We start from the raw sequence: 22347 nt of genomic DNA, 5'->3' as shown, positions 1-22347 counted from the left end.
CAGGAATGCTGCACTCAGCCTGCATTGATGGTAAATCTATCTGGATGCTATTCTTCCAATTATTATTATGTGTTCTAAACTTTTCTTACTAGTTTTTGTATGATTCACATTCAAGAACGTGGTTCTGTTTTTGTATTTGGTGAAAAGGCTGTTGGTGTACTGGTATTTCCTTTTAGCTTTTTATGGTTGTACTTCTTGTGTTTTTTTAACTATTTTTATAATAATCATTTATATGCTTGTCCTTTATGATGCAGGGTTTTAGTGAAGGAAAGAAGGTTTCTGAACCATCTGCTGTTGAGAAACTTCCACTCTCAGAGGAAGTTGCCTGTGGGGGTTATCATACTTGTATTGTGACAAGTACTGTTCTTAACAATGTCTGAGTTTTTAATTACCTAGTAGCTGTAGCATGCAAGTGTCTTCGTGAAAATAAAATTACTTTTTATTTTACACATCAGCCAACGAAGCAAGAACCTGTTTTATAAATTTGTTTCTTCAAAAAAGCATTACAAGTTTATTCTTTTGACAAAGATGATGTGGGTGGAGCCCAAAGCCTTACAACCGTTGTTGGAGGTGGAAACTTCCCTTTTGTCAATTTCCATTTTGATTTTTCAATTAAGTTATAGTTATGGTGTCTGTAATTAAGTTATCGAACCCCTTTCTTTAGGCATTGGTCATAATCTTACAATTTCGGTTATTGTGATGCACATTATGATGGATAATTGAGTGATCTCGGGCTCTCTGGATTCCTCTCGTCTATAAGCATACCAAATTCGGAGATTGTTTAGTTGGTGCAGTGCTGTTACTGAATTCACATGTAGTGAAATTCGATGATTTTGTTATTTATTTATTTCTTTGGTTTCAATTGGTTGTCTAGCATTCAAGAGTTACTAAAAGATTATTTTTAGAATACGTCAAAGCAACGCTCGGAAATAGATTGTTTGCTAGGCTTTATATGATATATTTTCTTATTTTCATGTCATAATATGCTTGAAGCTCGAGTGTAAAGATTGACTACTAAAGGTTGCTAGAGATGGCGGTCATGTTGTCAATCAAACATAGTAGCTGTATATGCTTTGTTTAGTTAGCTCATCTTTAATCGGTATGAAGGCAGCAAGATCGAAGTGGCATTTTGTTTAAAAAAATTAAGGAAAAAAGAACTTAAACTATATTGAGTTTTGTCATTTTGTTTACCTCATCAATGAAAGGTAGATGTGGTGGTTGCCGTACTTTAATAATTTTTGTAGTCATTTTTATTCAAGGGAAATTTACATATGCAGTACACAGTTGTTATGTATTTATATATCTCACACCTAATCTTTCATATGTACATAGCACTTAGTGCTTTAAACCCATGCATGAAAAAGTGTATGTTACTTTTAAAAAGTGATAATAGTGTTATTTTTGACCTGGTATTAAAGATTTGAGTGCTATGTGTGTAAAGCTCAAAGTTTAGGCGTGAGATATGTCAATACATAAGAATTATTTGCTATGTATGCAAGTGAGCTTTTATTTAAATGCAATTGCAAGTATAGAAGTAGGGCCTTCCCTTCATTGGCATGTAAAATATGCCAGACGGTGATGCATGACAATGGCAAATAAGGAAAATTGAACCGCCTCTTACATTATGCATACATTAAAAGGTTCAGGGTATTGTTATTTATGCTGTTTGAAAGAATAGTTGTGAGAGAAAAAATAGGTTAAGATTCTTTGTAAACTATTTAATCAAAATAAAATGTTTGTTAGGACAAAGAGACTAATATCTTGATAGATAAGTGTTTTGGCTATTACAATAAACTGTTATACAACGGGAATTATTCCTTGAACCCATTTTGGACAATTGCAACATGATGGGAAGGACCTCTAGAATCTATTGCGTGGTGGCTGATTTTGTGTTGTGTATTGTCTATGATAAGGAAGTCAATCACTTAAATGGAGGACATTGTGAGATATTTCAAGAGTAAAGTGCCAAAATAATCCACTTACTGTTTACATGGGGCCATTTTAATCCCAAAGTCTATAAAAGTGTGAATATAGTCCCCATGCTTTTTTTTTATTGAGTCTGAATTAGTCCTTCGTGGTGATCATTTTAGCCCATATTAATGGAGTCTGAGGACCAAATTTACACTTTATAAACTCGGGGACTAAAATGACCCCATAAAGAAACATGGGACTATTTTGACATTTTTCTTGATGTTTTAACTATAGTGAAACGAAAGACTTATACATGAAGGTGTATTTTGGTGTAATGTTCTAAACGTGCTAATTTTAGAGCATTCTTAGCCTGTATGACCTTCTAAGAAAGTAGACCAAAGGGCTTGTTAGCCAAAAGATATAATTTCTTGATAGATGGGAATTCAGGATTATAACATATTTCTTCTTTTTATTTGCTGTGTTTCACGTTCTTTTAAATGCTGAGTTTTATGAGTCAGTACAGGAGTTAGCTATTACTAATCTTCTGTGTTTGTTCAGACGATGGAAAACTGTATGCGTGGGGTTCAAATGAAAACGGTTGCCTTGGTCTTGGGTACGCCGTAGTGCTTTATGATGCTTTTCATTGTTTATTTTTTAAATAATGTTCATTCAAACTGATTGTGAAATGACCCGTTTCAATGTCAGTTGCACTGATGTGATACGTTTGCCACAGATTGTTGAAAGTTCTTTTCTGAAAGCACCAGTATCTGAGGTTGTTTCACTTCTAAAAGCTGTCATATATGATGCTATCATGCTCCAATATTTGCATTTTGTTTTTTTCTTCTTCCTGATAAATGATGATTATGTAGGTATCATGTGGGTGGAAGCACACCGCTGTTGTCTCTGGTAAGATCATATTTTTTAAAATTTTCAAACGAATTTAAGTATCATTATATTGATTTTCTTTGTTCTTGAGTTCTTGTGAAGGAAAAAAAAAAGCAATGAATTAGACTTAACAGGTGCTACCTCCAAACATTCTGAAGGAAATCTAACGTGATACTTGGTAATAGATTCAAATTTGAAGGAGTGCAAGTAGAACAATTATCAAGCTTTTTGAATATAAATAACCACCCTCGAAGTATTAGAGATAAAAACAACTACGCTACAATGATGGTCCATACAAGGCGATTAAGTGTGCACAAAAAAGATGGCATTGCCATTCTGTGGAATTGTCTTATATCAAACAATCTATACATGAAGTAGTGTCAGCATAATTATATCAACATTAGCTTTATCGCACAAGATTGATTAAGTTTTGTAAATTCAATGGCTTGATTAATTTTGATATGAACTAGTCCGAAAACAATGACCAAACGACAAATAAATTGCAATGGAGATGGAGGAGAACTCAAACGAGGGCTGATTTTATTAATAACAAAAGATAATAATAATAATAATATTCAACGTTGATCTACTGTTCAAAAGGTAGACTGTTTATCTACAAACCCTAGGCGCCGCTAGGAACAACACGAGAAAAGAAAAATTGCAGCTCAAACAAAACATGCTTTAATCCCTAGGTTATTAACCCTAATATAACCCTCCCAAAGCTCTTTAAACTTTCCTCCCAAAACTCCCATAATTTCTCCTTCTTGCGCACGTGGTTAGAGCCTTATTGGGCTCCACCTGGGGGTTGGAATCCTCGCGGGCGCACCAGGATTTTGCGCCCTCTCTTGTTGAACCAGCTGGCCATTGGAAGGTTGTGGTGGACCGGTCTAGACCCAGGCGACTTGCTTGGACCGGTTTCTTAACCGTCATAACAATACTCCCCTTTCTAAGAAGCACTTTGTCCCCAAGGTGGAGTAATTAAAACTACTTTTGTATCACTTCAGAAGGCTCCCATGTTACTTCACAATCTGCCAGATTTTTCCACTTAACCAATACCTTCTTTGTTTTCGCCGCATCTCGATGCACTTTTCGACCTCCAATGGTTTTAGAATCATCTCCAGGTACTCTTTAAGTGATGGAGGTAGTGAAGGCGAGGTGTATGTCTCTGATAGCACGTTTCAATTGTGAAACATGAAAGACTTAATGTAGTGTTGATGATGGTGGTAATCTCAAATGACAGGCCACTTCCTTGATATGTGTCATCACCTCGTATGGTCCAAAATATCGTGTTGAAAGTTTCTTGCTCGTCCTGGCCAATGTCTTCTACCAATAGAGCCCCAGCTTTAAGTAAATCATGTCCTCAGGTAGGAATTGCACCTCTTCTATGCCTATTTGTTTTCCTCTTCATGATCTGTTGAGCTCTTACTAGATGCCCCTTGAGCTACGCCAATATCCTGTCCCTCTTTCAAGTACTTGTCGATACTGGATATTGGCATTACTTTGCCCACAATGTATCATGTGAGGTGGATCCCGCCCATACAAAATCTTGAAAGTGGTAGTTTGCAGTATGGTACGAAGTATTATACTGGTATTCGGCCCACATAATCTACTTGGCCCAAAGCTTTGGCACATCCAATACAAAATAACACAGGTATGTCTCCACGCTTCTGTTGATCACCTCTGTCTTGTCCGAGAATGATATGTTATGCTTCTCTTAAGAACTGTTCCTCATAACCTAAACAACTCTTTCCATAATTGGTTGAGGAACACCTTCTCTTTGTTTGATACAATAGATTCCGACACACTATGCAAAAAATTACTTTTTGTATGAACACCGTAGCATCTGAGAACTTGTTATAGGGGCTATTGTAATGGAATGAAATGTGCATACTCTCTCAGGAGATCCACTATCACTAAGATCACCATAAACACTTCTGATCGTGCTAACCCCTTTATAAAATCCATCTTCACTTCTTCTCAAACCTTCTCTGATAAAGCTAAGGGCTGTAGTAACCCTCCTGTAATAAAGTTTTGTCGATAGACGACTTTGTCTTCTGTACCACTTAGTGTCCCCCAATGACACTACTGTGAAACTTTTGTAATAGTTTGGGGATGTACTCCGATGCCCTTAACAACACGAACCGTCCCCTGTTAGAGTAGCTGTTGCCCTCTCAATACATATCCTGGATGACTGTTCAGATCTCATAGCAACTTTTGCCCCCGTATTTTCCTCGGCTCTTCATCCCGCTTTCATGTCTCAGGGTTTCTCAATCTAGGACCAAGGGTATCGATAAGGCTGTTAGCTAGAGCATCTTCATCTTTTTCAACATTGCATCTGCGGCTTTATTCTCCAACACCGATCATTACCGAATCTCAAAATCATATCCTAATCTTTAATATTCACCTCTGATGCTCCTCAGTCAGCCACCATCCTCTATTCCAAAAGATACTTTCAGCTCCTCTCATACGTCCTGACTAGAAAATGTTGCCCCAACAGGTAAGGCCACCAGTTCTAAATGGCCAAGACAGTACCTATCTATTCCCTCTCTTACACTGACTAGAGCCTTGCCCTAGCTGTGAGCTTTTGGCTGAAGTAGGCTACTGACCGCTGGTCTTGCATGAGTGTTGCTTTCAATCCATACCTCGATGCATCTGTCTCAACCTCAAATGGTCTACTGAAATCTGGGAGTGCTAATACTGGAATGCTGGTCACGACTCTTCAAATGTTTGAAGGCCCATGTTGTTGCTTCTCCTCTTGAAATTTTCTTTCTTCAACTGCTTCGTCAGTGGCTATGTTATCGTGTCGTACCCCTTTACAAACTTCCGGTAGTATCCAGTGAGATCTTAGAATCTCTTCAACTTTTTCAAACTTCCGGGTAAAGAGCAGTCCACTATAGCCTTGATCATGGACCAGTATGCTGCTACTTCTCTGGTCGCCACATGCCCGAGGTATTTCACTTTTAGCTGTGCAAATAAATAGTTCTTCAACTTGGCATACAACTGGTGCTCTCCGTCAACTTTTCCAAGACAGTCCTCATGTGCCCCACATGCTCAACCTCTGCACGATTGTCGATCAGGATGTCACCGAAGAAGACCAGGACAAATTTCTTTAGGTTAAGCTGAAAAGTCTGATTAATGAAAGACTGAAATATGGTTGGAGTGTTGGTGAGGCCAAACAACTTTGCCAAGAATTCATAATACCCTTCATGCGTCAGGAACGCTGTCCTGTGCACATCAGCTGGCTTCATCTTGTTCTGGTGGTATTCCTACTTAAGATCGATTTTGGAGAACATGATTGCCTCATAAAGTTCATATAGTAGCTCATCAATCACATGGATAAGAAACTTATCCAATACAATCCCTTTGTTCAAAGCCCGATAGTCCACACAAAATTTTCAAATGTGATCTTTTTTCTTAACCAATAGGACTAGACTAGAAAATGTGCTCACATTGGGTCTTTTATTTCTCGCTTCGAGCATCTCTCAGATCAACTTTCTATCTCATCATTCTGAATCTGAGGATATCAGTGCGATTTGGAGTAAATATCACCACTGAATTGAGGGACCTTCGCAACCTCTAAGTGCAAATGCTCCTCAACCGCGTCTTCCTCCGATTCCTCACTATCTATCTCCTCATGAACTACAAGGACCTGAAGTGCGCACTCGTTGCAACGGTGGCCTACGACATACTTCTTGTTACATCAGAAACATAATTCTTTTGCTCTCTTATCCTGCACTTCTGTATCGGTGAAGTGCTTGAAATTTCCCTTCGGAATGGGTCACTGTATTCTTTTCCTTTGGCATCTTTCCTGGAATGATATTGTTTGTGTTCTCGATGTCATGGTCGTTGAGGTGCTCTTGTAGAATCCCCTCGTGGTGCCAGCTTTGCTGGTCGCCTTCACCTGTTTCTTGTCTTCCATCATTTGGGCGAGCTCCATCATCTCCCTCAATCTCCGTGATCTCAAAGGTCAGAGGGCTGCACAGATGTCGGGCTTTAGGCCCTTTAAGAAGTTTCCCTCCAGTCCCACTGCAGAAATACCCCTCAGCCGCCCTGATAAGAGCTCGAACCTCTCATTGTATTCTGTGACCGCCCCCTCTTTTTTCAAAGCATAGAATTGCTTTTGTAAGTCTCCTTTTTGAATGACTAAGGATTGTTCCAACAGGAAATCCTTAAACCCCTCCCACGAATGTATCAGGTACTACACCTCCATCCATTAAAACCATGCTAGATTGTTGCTATGAGCTTCTCTTCCCCAATGAACTCATTCACTGTAAAATATTGCTCCACCCATTACACCCACTTATGTGCCTTTTCCCCTTTGAAGATCGACATCTTTAGTTTTCATGCCCTTGCTTTGCCACCCCAACTTCCTCTCCCACTGATTTTCCCCCATGTGTAGTTTGAAACTCCCTCATTCAGTTAATAGCCATACCCCCTCCCATTTCTTTCTTTCCTTTGTCGTGCTCCCTACGTGAGTGCCTCTCAGTGTCCTAGGGGAGCTCTTGGTGATAGATACTTTCTTCCTCGTTGCTCTCCTTTCCATTCAATATGATAAAAGATTCTCTGGTTAGTCCTTGGTCATGGTTTGCAACTTGAGCTGTCGGTGGGGCCTTAGATTACACCTTTAGGAGCCTCTTCATCATTTCCTTCATGCTGTAGAATTGATCGTTTATTCGGTTCTCTATGGAAGAAAACCTATCCTCCATGCCGGCGGACCTTTGCTCCATTCTCGATCTGATTTGCCATACTTCTCCTTTCAATACATCTACTTTCTTTGTTGCTATTCCAACAAACTCTCACTCCGATACCAATTTGATACTATCCAAAACTGAAGCCAACGAGCAAAGAATGAATAAATTGCAATAAAGAGTTGCAGGAACTCGGTAGAGGACTGATTTTACTAATACCAATGAAGGCAAATAAGATATAACGTTGATCTATTGTTCGAGAGGTAGATCGTCTTTCCACAAATCATAGGCGTTGCTAGGAGTACAGTGAGAAAAGAAAAACTGCAGCCCACACGAAACATACTTCAAATCCTTGGTTATTGACCCTAATATAACAATCCCAAAAACTCTTCACACGTCTCCCCACCACAACAAAAAAAAAAGCCTCCTAATTTCTCCTCCATGTGTATGTGATTAGAGCCTTAGTGGGCCCGACTTGGGGGCTGGAATCCTCTATGGCTGCACCTGAGTTTTTCTCCCTTTCCTATTGACATGTCAGCCATTGGAAGACTGGGGTGGGTCGATCGGCTGGGTCCAGATCGGCCTTGCCTGAATCGGTTTCGGAACCAACGTAACAAATTTCTCTCGTCTTATTTTTGCATTGATTCTAGTTGTGCTTGTCTTTTTAAACGTGCTATATTAATGTTACTTTTATGCTATTCATTTTCATTTGAAATGTCTTGGCATTACTTGTAGCCTTCACCTTGTTAGTTTTTTTATTTGAATTGTATCTTTCAAATCAATTAAGTCAATTAGTTTTTGGTCTTTTTTTTAAGTTGCTACTTCCATGTGTTTTTAATTTAAGTATTTCTCATGCTATTACTTTTAGTTTTATCCAAGGTTTTAAAAGGCGAAATAAGGAATCAAGGTGTTTTTTTTTGTGAGGAGAGGCATAAGTCTTGAGACGGATTAAAAACTCATAAATTTAAACATAATTTATAAATATGTTATACTTGAGTTAGCTAATAATCTGATAGAAAAAACAAATGTTATTACTCCAAATAGCTCGAACAAGAATAGAAACACCAACAAACTAATAATATCCCACTAGGATCAGAGGGGATATCCCTTGGAGTGTGGTGAGGAGAGGGGGTGGCTTTCTCGAGGGTGGTGCAGGAAAGGACTTGCGGCTCGAAGGAGGGGGGCAGGAGGTACACGGCTCGGTAGGAAGTTAAGGGGGAGGTTGATAGCTAGCTGGAAAGGTGGAGGTGGGGTTTGTGGCTACACAACAAGCAAGAAACGGGGATGGGGAAGAGAGAGAAGCGGCTGGAAGCAAGAAACAAGGAGAGGGGGAAGCGACCAACGACTGGAAGCAAAAAATAGGGAGTGGGGGAGAATTGCATGAGGGAATCAGGTAGAGGTAGTTACCATCTCGGAGCAGGGTAAAATCAGAGCACCACCTATCATCTGATATAGCCTTAACAAGGGAAAACGCCTAGCGGTCAGGAATCTGGAATCAACAAACATCAAAACTAAACTTAAAATAATAAAACTTAGAATTTAAATATCAATAGACTTCACTAGTTCACTTAATAACACATGCATATAACATTCTCAATCCAAATATAAGGCAAAACTGTAGAAGTTTGAAATAACATTTAAACATTAAACGTAGGGTTTAAATATGCCACAAGAATAATAACCCATAGCGGTGTCATCATCTTTTTCATCATCTTCGAAAGAAGTATCATATGTAATAACTCTTACCATCCTCGAATTCTGTGATATCATTATCTTCAAATTCTTCTTCAATTATCACATCTTTCATTTCTACGTACATCAATTAACATTGAATTCAATATAATTAGTAACACAACTCAGTAATCAATTCTAATTTAATTATGAAATTATCTTTAAATTTTTTTGAAGCTCTAACCCAACTTTGTTTCTTTCTTTTAAATGATCGTGAAGTAGAAGCTGTTCCAAGTTCAATATCTCTTTGATCCGTTTCAATGTTAACATTGATATTTTCATCATCGCATCATTAAAAGTCATTTGTTCATCTTCAACTTCAAATCCTTGAACATTCATTAGCGTTATCCATTCATCATCAGATATAAAATCATTAGCAGCCAAATGATCTATTTCATCACCACAATTTCTATGTTGTTGTAGCTTCATGTGTCTATCTTTCAATTTTTTATTGAACATAGAATAAATTAACTTGTTTATTCGACCTATAGCCAATCAATTTCTTCTCTTTGTATTTAGTTGGTTGAATATGCTCCAATTACACTCACATGTGGAAACTGAACAAGTAAGACTAAGAAATTTTATAACAAATACTTTGACTTCAGGCACATCATCTCTGAATTGTGCCCACTAACATTTTGACATAAGATTAAAGGACAGTAGGAATATATATTAACTTATTAAGATATAATTTTATATGTAAATGATAGACTCATAGAATTAAAATAATGGATAAATGAAATTTATCAGGTGATCGTGTCTTATAGCAATCTTGAGTTGCTCTAAATCCAAACATTTGTTTCTTCAAATGAAAATCTTGAAGTTGATTATTAACTTTAAAATAGTTAGACTCAAGGACAATTCTATCTATACATGCATATAAACATGCCTTAACTCCTTTATTCACATGAAAGTCTTTGTCATAAGGAAATAGAGGATTCAAATAATATACAACAACATGTAAATATTGATGAAGCTGACGATCTCATTTGTCATCAATAATTTCCCATATTTATTTGTAAGTTATTTCTTTTCCTCCTAATTTTTTTGCTATTTTTTTTCTTTGCCTTGTTCATAACTTCATAAATAAATCTCATAACAAGTGGTCTCTCACCATCAACCATTCATAATATTTTCACTAAAGATGTTGAGTCTTCAGAAGATAAACACGGTGTCAAAATGAATCAGTTCTCATAATAATCTTCTTCATTTGCTTTCCTTTTGAATACTTTTATCTCATTTTTCAAAATCAAACATAGCCTCCAAAGGTTATCACATCTCTTTAAATCCTTGCAAAGTCAACTAAGTCATGGCAAATCTTGTACTTGTAGGATGGATAAGTTATTTATCTGTGAATTTCCTTATCTAGCTTAATACTTGAGAATGGTTGTAAATAAATTTACTTATTATCTTTGCTTTAAGGAAAAAATATTTATGTTGTGGCAATTGTTCCAATTTTTCATGCATTAAATCAAGACAATGAGCAGCACAAAGAGTCCAGTAAAGATGCTTTCTTTTTCCCATTAACATCCTTCCAACAGCTTTATAGACGTTGGCATTATTTGTAATAACTTGAACTATTATACTCTCCCCAACTTCTTCAACAACCTCATCAAGCATTTTAAATAGCAATTGTGCATTTCTTACAAAGGTCAATGCATCAGCAAATTTCAAAAATACCATCCCATAAGGGTTGTTAATAAGAAAATTTATAATACTTCTTTGTCTGATACCAGACCAACCATCTGACATTATATTAACACCTATCTCAACCCATATCTTTTTCACTTAATTTACCATTGTTGTCGTAATTTTAATCTCATCCAACATCCAAGTTCACCTCATACATGCTAGGAAGGTGTAGCCCACCCATAATTTTCAACATAGTGAAGCATATTGATTCATGATGGACTCCTAATCACATTAAATGTGATTCCATTTTCATAAAAAAAATATCTTGCAATGTCTAAGCATACTCTATTTCTATGTTCTTTTGCAGAAACTGGAGGAGGAATTATTTGAGAGTTGGTATTCTCATCTTTATCCATATTCACAACAAATCTATTCATTGATCCTTGAGTTCCTCTGTTAAAAGAAGACATGACTTCCACTGTTGGAACCATCATATTGTGAGCCAAAAAATGAATTATTCCCTATCTTCTCTTCCATATTTCTTTGCGTTGTTTCTTTTAAAGTGGTGTATTCACCTAAAAATTCAAAGCATTCTTTTTTGACTTCATACGACACTTTCTTACATGCTCCAACAATTTACATGTGTGCAAGCGAAGTGATCTTTATGTTTTTTAACACCACCAGTAATTTGCTTGTTACAGAATTTACATTTCTAGTATTCTTTGCACATTCTCCTGGCACTTTAACTTGAGTTACATATTTTAAGCAGTATATTTTCTTCTTACGCCACCCATTCTAAAGAACATATGCAAATGTTTCTTCAAACAAAGCAATCATTTAAAACAATAACTCTATTCATATTATAAGCTACATAAATCAATACATCAAGATCATTTTAATTGAAAATGTAAAGATAATATTGCCTTCTATCTTTCACATTAATGATTAAACAGGAAAATTCATTTTTAATGCAAAAATGTAAAATCAAAATGATTTCGAAAATAAAAGGATAAAATTCATCAATCATTAAGAATTTGATAAATTTTAAAACATAATCTTGCCTTTAAAACATACACTTTATTGACTCCAAAATCGAAATGATAATTAAATTTGTCAAAATATGAAATTACCCAGAAATCTGAGAAAAAAATTGATTGACACCACAAAAAAAAAAAAAAAAAACTCAACATTTATCAAAGTTCAGACTTGACAAAATCATAATCCTGCACACCAGCTTTGATATTTGAGTTAGAATTTTGAAAAATGGATGAAATGGGTGCTTGTTTTGTAAATAGCAATGCCTCTCGGAACCACAACTCCTCAGCTAATTTTAACCTTAATTTGAATTTATTTTGATTGTGGGACTTCTAATTCCTCTTAAAATAATTTGGGAGTAATTTGACACTATCTAAAAGTCTGGGACTAAAATAGCCCCCCCTTAGATAGTAAGGGGTTCATTTTGTCACTTTTTTCTAATTAAAATTTTGCAATGTATGTTGATCACGCATTTCTGGTAGATGATTCGACGTATATTTCCTAATAAAACTAATATGATGCTATTATGCTTTCATGCAAAGAAAAAATGATAATTCATAAATCACACGATAATTAACTCAATAGCTCGGTTTTATTTCATGAAAATAATGTTGCGAATATGGAAACCGATCCACTATTTAAATTGACATTTTCTCATGTTTGACAGCAAATTGGATTTGATACTCGAAATAAATTGCTCTTAATCCCATCTATGATTTCCTGGAGAAGAGAAAATGAAATAATTAGTGGACTTCATTAATTATTTGATTAATTACTTAATGGGCCTAATAGCATGTTGAAATTATAAATAGACATGTTAGCTCATTTTGTTATCTCTCTCGGGATTTGGTTTCCCAAGCTTCTTCGGTTGTTGCTCTCGAGAGGAGAGAGGAGGGAGGAGAGAGAGGAGAGGAGAGGAGAGAGATCGTTCTTTCTTGTAATCGTCGAGTCGATCGACGGGTGTAATCCTCAAGCTAATAAAATACTCTGTAGCTCCGTGGACGTAGGCGATTTGTCGAACCACGTAAATTTGTGTGTTTCCGTTGTGTTTTCTATTTTGCGAGTTTTTCTCGATTCGGTTTTTCGCTTTATTATCATCGTTTTTTATAACAATTGGTATCAGAGCTATGGTTCAAATATGAGGGAAATCAATGGCCAGAGGTAATGTGATGACATCGGAGATCGAGAAGTTTAATGACACAGATTTTGGTTACTGGAGGATGTAAATAGAGAACTACCTCTATGAGAAGAAATTTAATTTTTCGTTAGTGGGAAAACGATCGAAAAAGATGGATTCCCAGTCAGGGAATCAGACTCGGAAGCTAACAGAACTTCCACGAGAGAAGAATGTATTACATAACAAGTGTGTGTACTGGGTGAAAACTGCGCTTGATAGCACTAAGAGGTACAGGGCTAGACTTGTTGAAAGAGCTTTCAGCAGATGCAGAAAATTGCTTATGCAGTGAGAGTTGTATGCAGAAACATGAGTAACCCAGGAAAAAAGGTTTGGAGTTATAAGACTATGTTGACGCTGATATGTGGACTAAGGGTGTTACTCTTGAGAAGTTGAACTTGTGTTCGACTTCAGCTGATCTTCTGACATGAAGACTGGGGCTTTGAGTTGTAGAGGTGGAGGATATCACGTTTGAAGAAAAGGACGACGCAGTTAGTGGATGATGCTGCAAGTGTACCGGTCTCCAAGTAGGAGATTTGTTGCGAATATGGAAACCGGTCCACTGTTCAAATTGACATTTTCTCACGTTTGACAGCAAATTGGATTTGATACTCGAAATTAATTGCTCTTAATCCCATCTATGATTTGCTGCAGAAGAGAAGAGAGAGATTGTTGCTCTCGGGAGGAGAGAGGAGAGAGATTGTTCTTTCTTGTAATCGTCGAGGCGATCAATTCTCAAGCTAATAAAATTTTCTGCAGTTCCGTAGACATAGACAATTTGTCAAACCATGTAAATCTGTGTGTTTTCGCTGTATTTTTTGTTTTTGCGAGTTTTTTCTCGATCCGATTTTTCGCTTTATTGCCGTCATTTTTCCACAACAAATAAGTGATACTAGGATATAAGATCAATTGGTAATGAAATGATTGAAACTGCATGAGAGTTTCAGCAAGCAATCGAAATGAAATAAAAGCTACGAATAAATCAAATTAATTGCCATAACTAAGATTTCTAATCTTTAATTTATATCAGAATCAGGAGCACTTAACAAGCAATATCAAATTGTATAGATAAATTAATACGAAGAACAAATTCATCGAAGTGGAAAAAAATAGATCTCACATGGTACAGGGCCATGACTTCAACTTGAATTAGGTAATAAAATCTGTGCCATGCTTAAAGAAATCAGGCATCCAACTCGCTTTTACAAAATTGAAACTAGAATTTTTTTAGTTTTAATTTCAAGCCTAATATTTTAAATCACAAGACTAATAATATCTATTTATTAACACCTCGTAATAAGCTCAATAGATAAGGTTAGCACACTATCAGTCTCAATTCAAATTTAAATTAAGCCTAAATCCTATCTTAAACTTTTAAAGCAACCAAACAATAATATGTTTATCTTAAATTTGCTAGGTAGTTGAACTACATATCAACCCAAATCCTATTGCCTAGAATAGAATCCTATTTCCTAGAATAGAACCCGTAAACCCACGTGTAGGAACCACACGCTAACCTGGATATCCAGAGGAAAACCCACATGAGGAAACCACCAGCTTATTTAAACGTTTTAACCGAGGGTAAAACGAGGGTAAATCCCAACTAATCATAAAAAATTTAAATCATCACTAAAAAGTTGTAAGCCAATATCAGTAGAATAAAGTTTGACTAAACATGAAAGGCATTGCCAACAGAGTTCTAATCCCCTAACCCATAGCAGGGAAAAAGCGGTAAAACTTGAAATAACCCACAGTGGCAGGATAACATTCCGTCCTGTGGAGTAATTAGCTATAGTGGCTGCAGTACCCATATCCAAACAAACTACACAACCAGTGTTAACCCAATTATTTTCCATAGAATAAAGGAGGATTTACATGTATACCATTCAATTCTTATGTATTTAAATATCTAACACCAAAACTTCAATTTTTACATCTATACCACCTTACCTATGCATGGAAAGGTGTATATCATTATTTAAAAGCTTTAAAAGTGGTATTTTTGGTGTGATATGAAATAGTTGGCTGGTATAAATGTAAAAAAACAAAGTTTTAGGTGTTTGATATGTAGATACACAAGAATTGGTTGGAATGCATGTAAATGCACCATTAACAGCTGAACCGATCCGACAATGAAAAACCTTTAACTACACATTCCTCAAAACGAAACAACACCAAATAAAAGATAATTTAAGGCCAAAAGGCCCAAGATCTACATCCAACTAACTTGTTGGATTATTAAGAGATTAAAAACAATCATTCATGCTATCAATAGCAGTAAACTGCAAATCGGAGGTGGAAAAACAGCAAGAGTTCAAGTTTTGGCTTATCAAATTAGTCAAGAGAACTGACTCGAATTGTAGATTGGCATGAGTTTTCTATGCTGCTTTTCCTCTGTATATTCGAACATTTTTTGTCCTTTTCTTCACCAAAAGAGCAATCTACTAACAACAATTCTATTCAGATGGAAATATCTTCACGTGGGGCTGGGGAGGTGCCAATGGCAGTTTTTTTGAAGAGGAACATTCCTCTGGGGGACAATTGGTGAGCCGTAACTTCTACACTAACTTTGCTTAGTTTAGCATCTGCTATTTTTTCTCTTAAAAGAAAGTTTTGAGATCTCTTTTTTTCTATCCATAGCAAATTATTATACGTTTAGAAAGAGCAAATCTTTCTTATATTGTCTGAAGTCATTCTCATCTGCTTTTCAAACTCATATTCACATGTGCTTTAATTGTGGAATTTTGAATTAAAGTGGCCTGGCGAGACTTGGCTGCAAGTTATTCTTTTTGGAACGTAATTTTTTTTGTTTGGGCATTGAGAATGTTCCTATCCAGTGTAGTTATGGAAGAGAGACTTTGAAAGAATATGGGATCTGATAATTTGCTCCTTAGTTTCCCTTGAACATGGGATGAGTGAGTTTTACATGAAGTTCCGGGTTAAATTCTAAGAAGACGGATAAGACAGTAGATGAGACACTACTCAAATAGTTAGCTATCATTTTGCGAGGGCTTTTAAAATTTAGGGTTGTAGGTTTCTCATAGGCGCTAACACTTATGATTAACTACTCCCGAATAATGAGAGAGCACTTTCGATGAAGACTAGTCATTAGAGAGCTTATTGTTCAATGTATAGTTGCAATTTCTAAGGTTTTAGATTATGAAATTTGTCGCTATGAGCTTAGAGCAATGTTGGGGGGAATGGTTTTGAACTTGATCAAGATCTCACAATTATACCGTCTTGGGTTGTCATGGTTTCTGGCTTGTTTAGTCAGAGAAGATAATCAATCCAACATGAATGAAGAATCTTGTCGACAACCTTGAGTTGCTTTGTCCAAAGGGGATCTTGTAGGCCTAGGGTTGATGTTTGCATAAGGGGAGAAATTTGAATCAATTAGCTAATGGAGGATTTTATGCCATATCAAGTATATCCTATGCTGCACAAATCAAAAGAGCAGAAAACTATTGGGGTATACGAGTTGTAATCATGATCGTAATATAGTGGATCATTTCTTATCAAATCACCCAATTAGAATGCTCAGGTCACACCCACATCTTTTGTGGAGTTGATTGGCTAAGAGTCTGTTTGGGGCAGTTATTGTTGTTTGAAAAAGCAACTATGAAGCAGTTGCTTTAAAAGAAACTGATTTTCAAAAAATTACGATGACTATTACAAATTTATTTTATTTTCAAAATATCAGACCGCAACTTTTTAGTAGCCATTACACTTTAACAGCTCTGATTGAAGAATCAGTTTTCTATTATAGAAATTTGTAAAAAAAAAACAACAAGAAAACAGTTTACAAAACAAAACTGTGGTGGTGATTTGAAAAACAAAACAGATAGAAAGTGGTCCCAAACATTCCTTAAGTCGTGCAGACTGAGGACTTAGGTCCAGTCTTCACTGCATAAGATTATTTGATTGTGAATATAGTAATATATTTTATATGACATTAGCTTCCTATGTGCTTAAGTTGATGTCCAATTTATCACACTCAACAAACGACTGTCGAGGGTGGATGGATGAAATTTTGTTTTAAACTTTAGTTGATATAATCACATTTGAATATTTCTTTTTAGCTTTTATGATTTAAAAACTCAATTTAGGAAAATAGATTTTTTTTTCAAGTTGAGATTTTGGGTGTGTTTGGGCGGCGATGTGGTGTTGCACCACAGTTTATTCTGTTTGGTAAAACTACGTTTTATTTGCGTTCTTAAAAAAACTGCAGCTGAAAGCTGTATTTTTTCATCAAATCTAGCTACCTGTGGTGGCTGCTAAAAAGCTGCGGCCTGACTTAAAAAAAAACAAATTTATAATAGTTATAACAAATTTTTGAATAACAGCCTGACTTCACAACTGTTTTTTAAATAGCCGCTAATGCCCCCAAACAAATCTGTACTATCAAAACTACCATTATCGGGGTTTCATATGCGAAATTCTTTAGTTTTTGATTTAACTTAATATTTATATACACTAAAAATATTAGCTTGTCAATTTTTTACTGTGTGATGGATCTGACGGATTTAATAGAGGCTCAGTCCTATCATTTCCAACCCTTGAGAGGTCTGACTGGTCAGAGTGGAACTTGCGACCTCACCTTATAGACAATTTACTATATTTTTTAATTTACTTTTTGATAATAAGGTTTTTTTCCTTTTCATGGCTTGAAAATATGTGAATGCTTGATGCGGGTATATGTTTAATCTAAACTTATTTTCTTTCCCAGGTAGCATTCTCAAATCATTTATTTAGACATTTAGTGCATTTGTCGAAGCACAGATGGGCTTTTGGTTTACACTTTAGGGACAAGCATATTAAAAAACAAAACTGTGCGGTTTTTAAAATACTTGACGAACTTTGACGTGAGTCACATTTTAGCTTAAATTTATATTCACTTCATGCTATATTTTTAGATCATAAAATAGAACGTTTATTATATTGGTGGAGCATATGCATGAATTTTAAACTCATTAATTTGGTTGACTGATATTAGAGAACATTGCATTCCTTTTGAGACGAACTCTAATTTAACTTAAGCTAATATTTAAAGCCTGTAACATTCTCGAACTGTGTTTAAATGTTTAGCATGGTGATTAGAGCACATGCGGGCTTTCCATTTTGATGATATGCACACATCTCAATGCATCTGCATAACGTACTTGTACAATTTTGGATGCATTGAGCTGCAGTTGCACGTCTTTTAAGGCTTTTTTGACAAATCTCTTTCATGATGTGGACGACTTGATACTAGAATTTTATTATTTTCCCTAATATCTTATTATTGGAATGCGTGCATGATATGAAAGTGACTGAATTTTTTTATTTTTGCAAGTTTATATTCATCGCTGAAATATGTGCAATATTTCATTTTGATCTTGAGCGTTCGTCTTCTGTCCGCTTCTAGATAAGCGTTGCATATTCGCTGATGATTAAGGCATTCCAGATTTCCCTTTAGCTTTTAGACATTCATCCACTCATAATTGGTTTTCTTTCGAGTATTCAACTAGATCTTATATTGAACTTCGTTTGCTTTCAAACATAGGTTCTCGCTTGGTCACTTTTAAATAAAATTATAGATCATAACCCTGATTATTTTGAAAAACAGTGAGAGGCTATGTCCCAGCTCATTGAACTAGCGGTCAAATTTTCTGCTGTCAAGTCCACAATGGAAAATGTTCTTGAGTGTTTATGGAGAGCATTTTTTTGATGCTTGTTGGCAAAGATAACAAGTTTTACAAGCCTCATGTTTTTCTTGTATATAGTAAATTTGGTGTCCTTGGATCTCATAGAGGAGTCTAGAAGTTTACAAAAAGGTATTGCTCTTACTTTTTGACGAGATGTCAGGTCCCTTACATGTTTCATTCGTGTTGATTAACGAGGTATTGGGGTCCAATTTTGTGCTCAACTCTTGCTCACAAACAAGCTATTATGTTCATTATATGCCTATTGTAAGTTTTTATAATCGGCCAACTTCTTCTATTCAATGCCTATTACACGAAACTTTAAATGCTCGTTTTAATCTTATGTTGCATTTGGCTTCTTGGTTAAGTTTTGATATTCAACAGATTAACTTAATTATATTTTATGCAAGCTCGTTCACTGTAAAATTTATCATCCTTCTGACATCTCCCCCATGTAGGGGGAGTAATTGAGAGTCCTCCTCACCCACATATAAGATGAACATGGTTGGTATTTTATAACACCATCGTCACGTGTTTTCTAACCTACCCGCTTAGAAAGCATGCATAAGTTTTCAACTACTTGCACGAGATAAATACAAGATTTTTCTTGCCTTGTTTGCAGTGCACAAATGAATAGTTAGAATTTTTAAATTTTTCTTGTTGTGTTAGACAATGCTCACGGATAGGGCGAATTGGATGGAGGGCTCCAGAGGAATTGAGGGGAGGCTACGGGAGAGTATTTGGCATATTTGACAAGCAAGACTAAGACAACATGGTTGTCATTTTCTAGGTAACTTTGACGCTCTGTAAGCGTTCACATGATCAGGTTTTGTGAATGGAGAGCTCATTTTGACCATTTAGATTACAATCAAGATTATTTGAGCCCAATTCGAGCGTCGTCGTCCTAACTCATCTTTATTCATTATGCTTACTCCTTTCAAATATAGAAGGCATCTTATTGAGTAATTGTGATGCTCTCAAGGCATTCGTTTCATAAACAAAGATTCATTGGGTACCTTGACAACACTCGAAGTAATTTGGCTCTATTTTATGCAACGAAGTTTTTGAAGTCCGTTGTATCCATTTAGGAGTCACTCTTGTATAATTTCGGTATTCTGAACATAGTGGAATGGTTCATTTTGCAAAGGTATATTGTCTGGGCAATTTCAACAGCCATCGAGGCATCTCAACTTTGATTCACATGACGTCTCGTTCTTCATTTGCTGTTTTTATCGAGATCGATCAAATCTTCTTGTAAGATATATATGGAGGTCAAAACAGAAAAGCATATATATATATATATATATATATATATATATATATATATATATATATATATTTAGAAAAGCTTAAAGGCGAATATATTAATAAAAGGAAAGGTACAAATAAGTTGGATGAAAGGTACAGACATGTAAACAAAAAAAAATCAAGATTAAAATGTAGATATAGAAATTGTACGCCAAAAGTTTGCCAACACTCCCAAATTTAGTTAGCTTGCGAATGATCCAATTTGGTCTTGTCTCTGCCTCTCGTTCTAGAACGAGAGTAAGCTAACAAAATGTTAAGTTTGTTGTCATTACCCGAAACAACCAATGTGTCATCCATCAAGTTTGTTAGTTGACCTTCATTCTTCTTTTTCCTAGATGTGTAAACCTGTCAATCCTCATCCGAAGATTGACTCATCTGATTAGTGCATTGGTAAGATTGCCTGATAGGTGTAGGTTGTTGCACATCTTGAGCCACATGAGCTTGACAAACAGTAACAGCTTGCTCGATCTGATGAGGCGGTAGAGATGCAGCAGAAATATTGACACTCGTTACATCTAAGATAGGTTTTAGGGCAGGTGAAGTATGAAATGTCTGCCCTGCCCCACGAGATCCATAGGAGGTATCGGGGGACCTACATCATGAGCTTTGTGTGGCATATTACCCGTGAGGGTAGTGACATCTTCAGGAGTATCTTTTTGATGATCAATAGTGTCATTAACTTGGAGCTGATCAGGAGGGGGGATCACTACCTCTGGATGAGAACTTTGCTTCTTTGGTCTTAGATGGGAGTGTAGAGGGTGATATTGAGAAATGGAGTGACCGAACATACGACAATTCGAGCAATATGAAGGGAAAGACTCAATCACAACTCTTTGTCAATATCTATGGTATTGTGTGTCTAACCAAATTTTGTCAGAAGCGATTGAAGTGATGTTCCTTTCAACAAGTACCTTGGCTTCAGATGAACGAAAAAGATTAAAAGTAGGAATGTCTGTTTTAAGTTGTTTACCATAGGCTGAGACAATAGAATACAACTCTTCTAGAGTAAAATAATGAAATTTTAGACCAGAGAGATTCAGGCCAGAGAGACAAATTCAGATCAGAATGATTGGTGGTTCCGTCTGTGGGTCAAAATCCACCAACAATTTCAAAATCCTTACGAATAAGCTCCATTTTGGGATGAACATAAAGAAATTTCCCGACCAAATTCAGACGACAGGAGAATGCGAGCTGATTACATTCTGCTTTTATAAAAAAGATGGTTGACTTTCCATTCTTCCTGTCTTCTTGATGTCCTCTGCTAACTCAAACAAAGAAGCGAAAGAACGCGATTTAGGAGTACTTGAGGCGTGAACACTCGCAAGGGCGCAACATATGTTCTGTCGGAAACCATGACCAATAGAAGGTGCGGCGTTAAGAACAGTGATTTTGCAGTGAAAGAAAGATAAAAAATTGAAGGAGGATTAGCGGAAACCCTTTTAAAGTCGAGAGAGGACGAAAGGTGAGCAGAAGCCGAGCCGAGCCGAGGAAAGTACGCCACTAGAAACTGAGCCTGAAGAAAGCGCCAAAGACGCACGACGCCAGAGATGTCGAGCTCGACGAATGCAAGCATTTATCTTGACAAAGCACGAGCAGCAGACGACGCACGGCGACAACGACGAATCAGACGGAAGCGATGAAAACGACAAACGACGAGCAAAGCGTGATCGACGAAGAGATGCAGTGGGGTAGAAACAGGGTTTGCCATGGCGAAACCCTAGCAGAGCGTGGGCGTGATTGACAGTGACATGTATATGTATGTATGTATGTATGTATGTATGTATGTATGTATGTATGTATGTATGTATGTATGTATGTATGTATGTATGTATTGTGTGTGTGTGTGTGTGTGTGTGATATCTATGGTATTGTGTGTCTAACCAAATTTTGTCAGAAGCGATTGAAGTGATGTCCCTTTTAACAAGTACCTTGGCTTCAAATGGACGAGAAATATTAAAAATAGGAATGTTCGTTTTAAGGTTCTTACTATAGGCTGAGACAATAGAATACAACACTTCTTGAGTAAAATAATAAAATTTCAGGCCAGAGAGACAAATTCAGATCAGAATGATTGGTGGTTCCGTCTGTGGGTCAAAATCCACCAACAATTTCAAAATCCTTACGAATAAGCTCCATTTTGGGATGAACATAAAGAAATTTCCCGACCAAATTCAGACGACAGGAGAATGCGAGCTGATTACATTCTGCCTGATTACATTTTGCTTTCATAAAAAAGATGGTTGACTTCCCATTCTTCCTGTCTTCTTGATGTCCTCGGCTAACTCAAACAAAAGAGGGAAAG

The 22347-nt window shown here is 36.4% G+C and overlaps 1 protein-coding gene across 3 annotated transcripts in view; it reads left to right on the top strand.

The window, feature by feature from the left end:
• The window catches only part of LOC110028942 (ultraviolet-B receptor UVR8), a 70444-nt gene that overhangs the window by 36798 nt on the left and 11299 nt on the right, over window positions 1–22347 (top strand). For 2 of the 3 annotated variants that reach the window (XM_020731016.1, XM_020731014.1), the window contains exons 9-15: window positions 4–30; window positions 116–162; window positions 255–357; window positions 2470–2524; window positions 2617–2683; window positions 2781–2817; window positions 15521–15600. In XM_020731016.1, the coding sequence (XP_020586675.1) occupies window positions 4–30; window positions 116–162; window positions 255–357; window positions 2470–2524; window positions 2617–2683; window positions 2781–2817; window positions 15521–15600 (416 nt within the window). Of the gene's footprint in view, window positions 1–3; window positions 31–115; window positions 163–254; window positions 358–2469; window positions 2525–2616; window positions 2684–2780; window positions 2818–11214; window positions 11437–15520; window positions 15601–22347 lie in introns of those variants that run through there. The other variant, XM_020731017.1, reaches the window with a different exon arrangement.

Source organism: Phalaenopsis equestris, unplaced genomic scaffold (genome assembly GCF_001263595.1).
Source record: "Phalaenopsis equestris unplaced genomic scaffold, ASM126359v1 Scaffold000540, whole genome shotgun sequence".
NCBI classification, from domain to species: Eukaryota; Viridiplantae; Streptophyta; class Magnoliopsida; order Asparagales; family Orchidaceae; genus Phalaenopsis; species Phalaenopsis equestris.
Note: the sequence above shows the minus strand (reverse complement) of the source record. Positions and strands in the feature narration are given on the sequence as shown.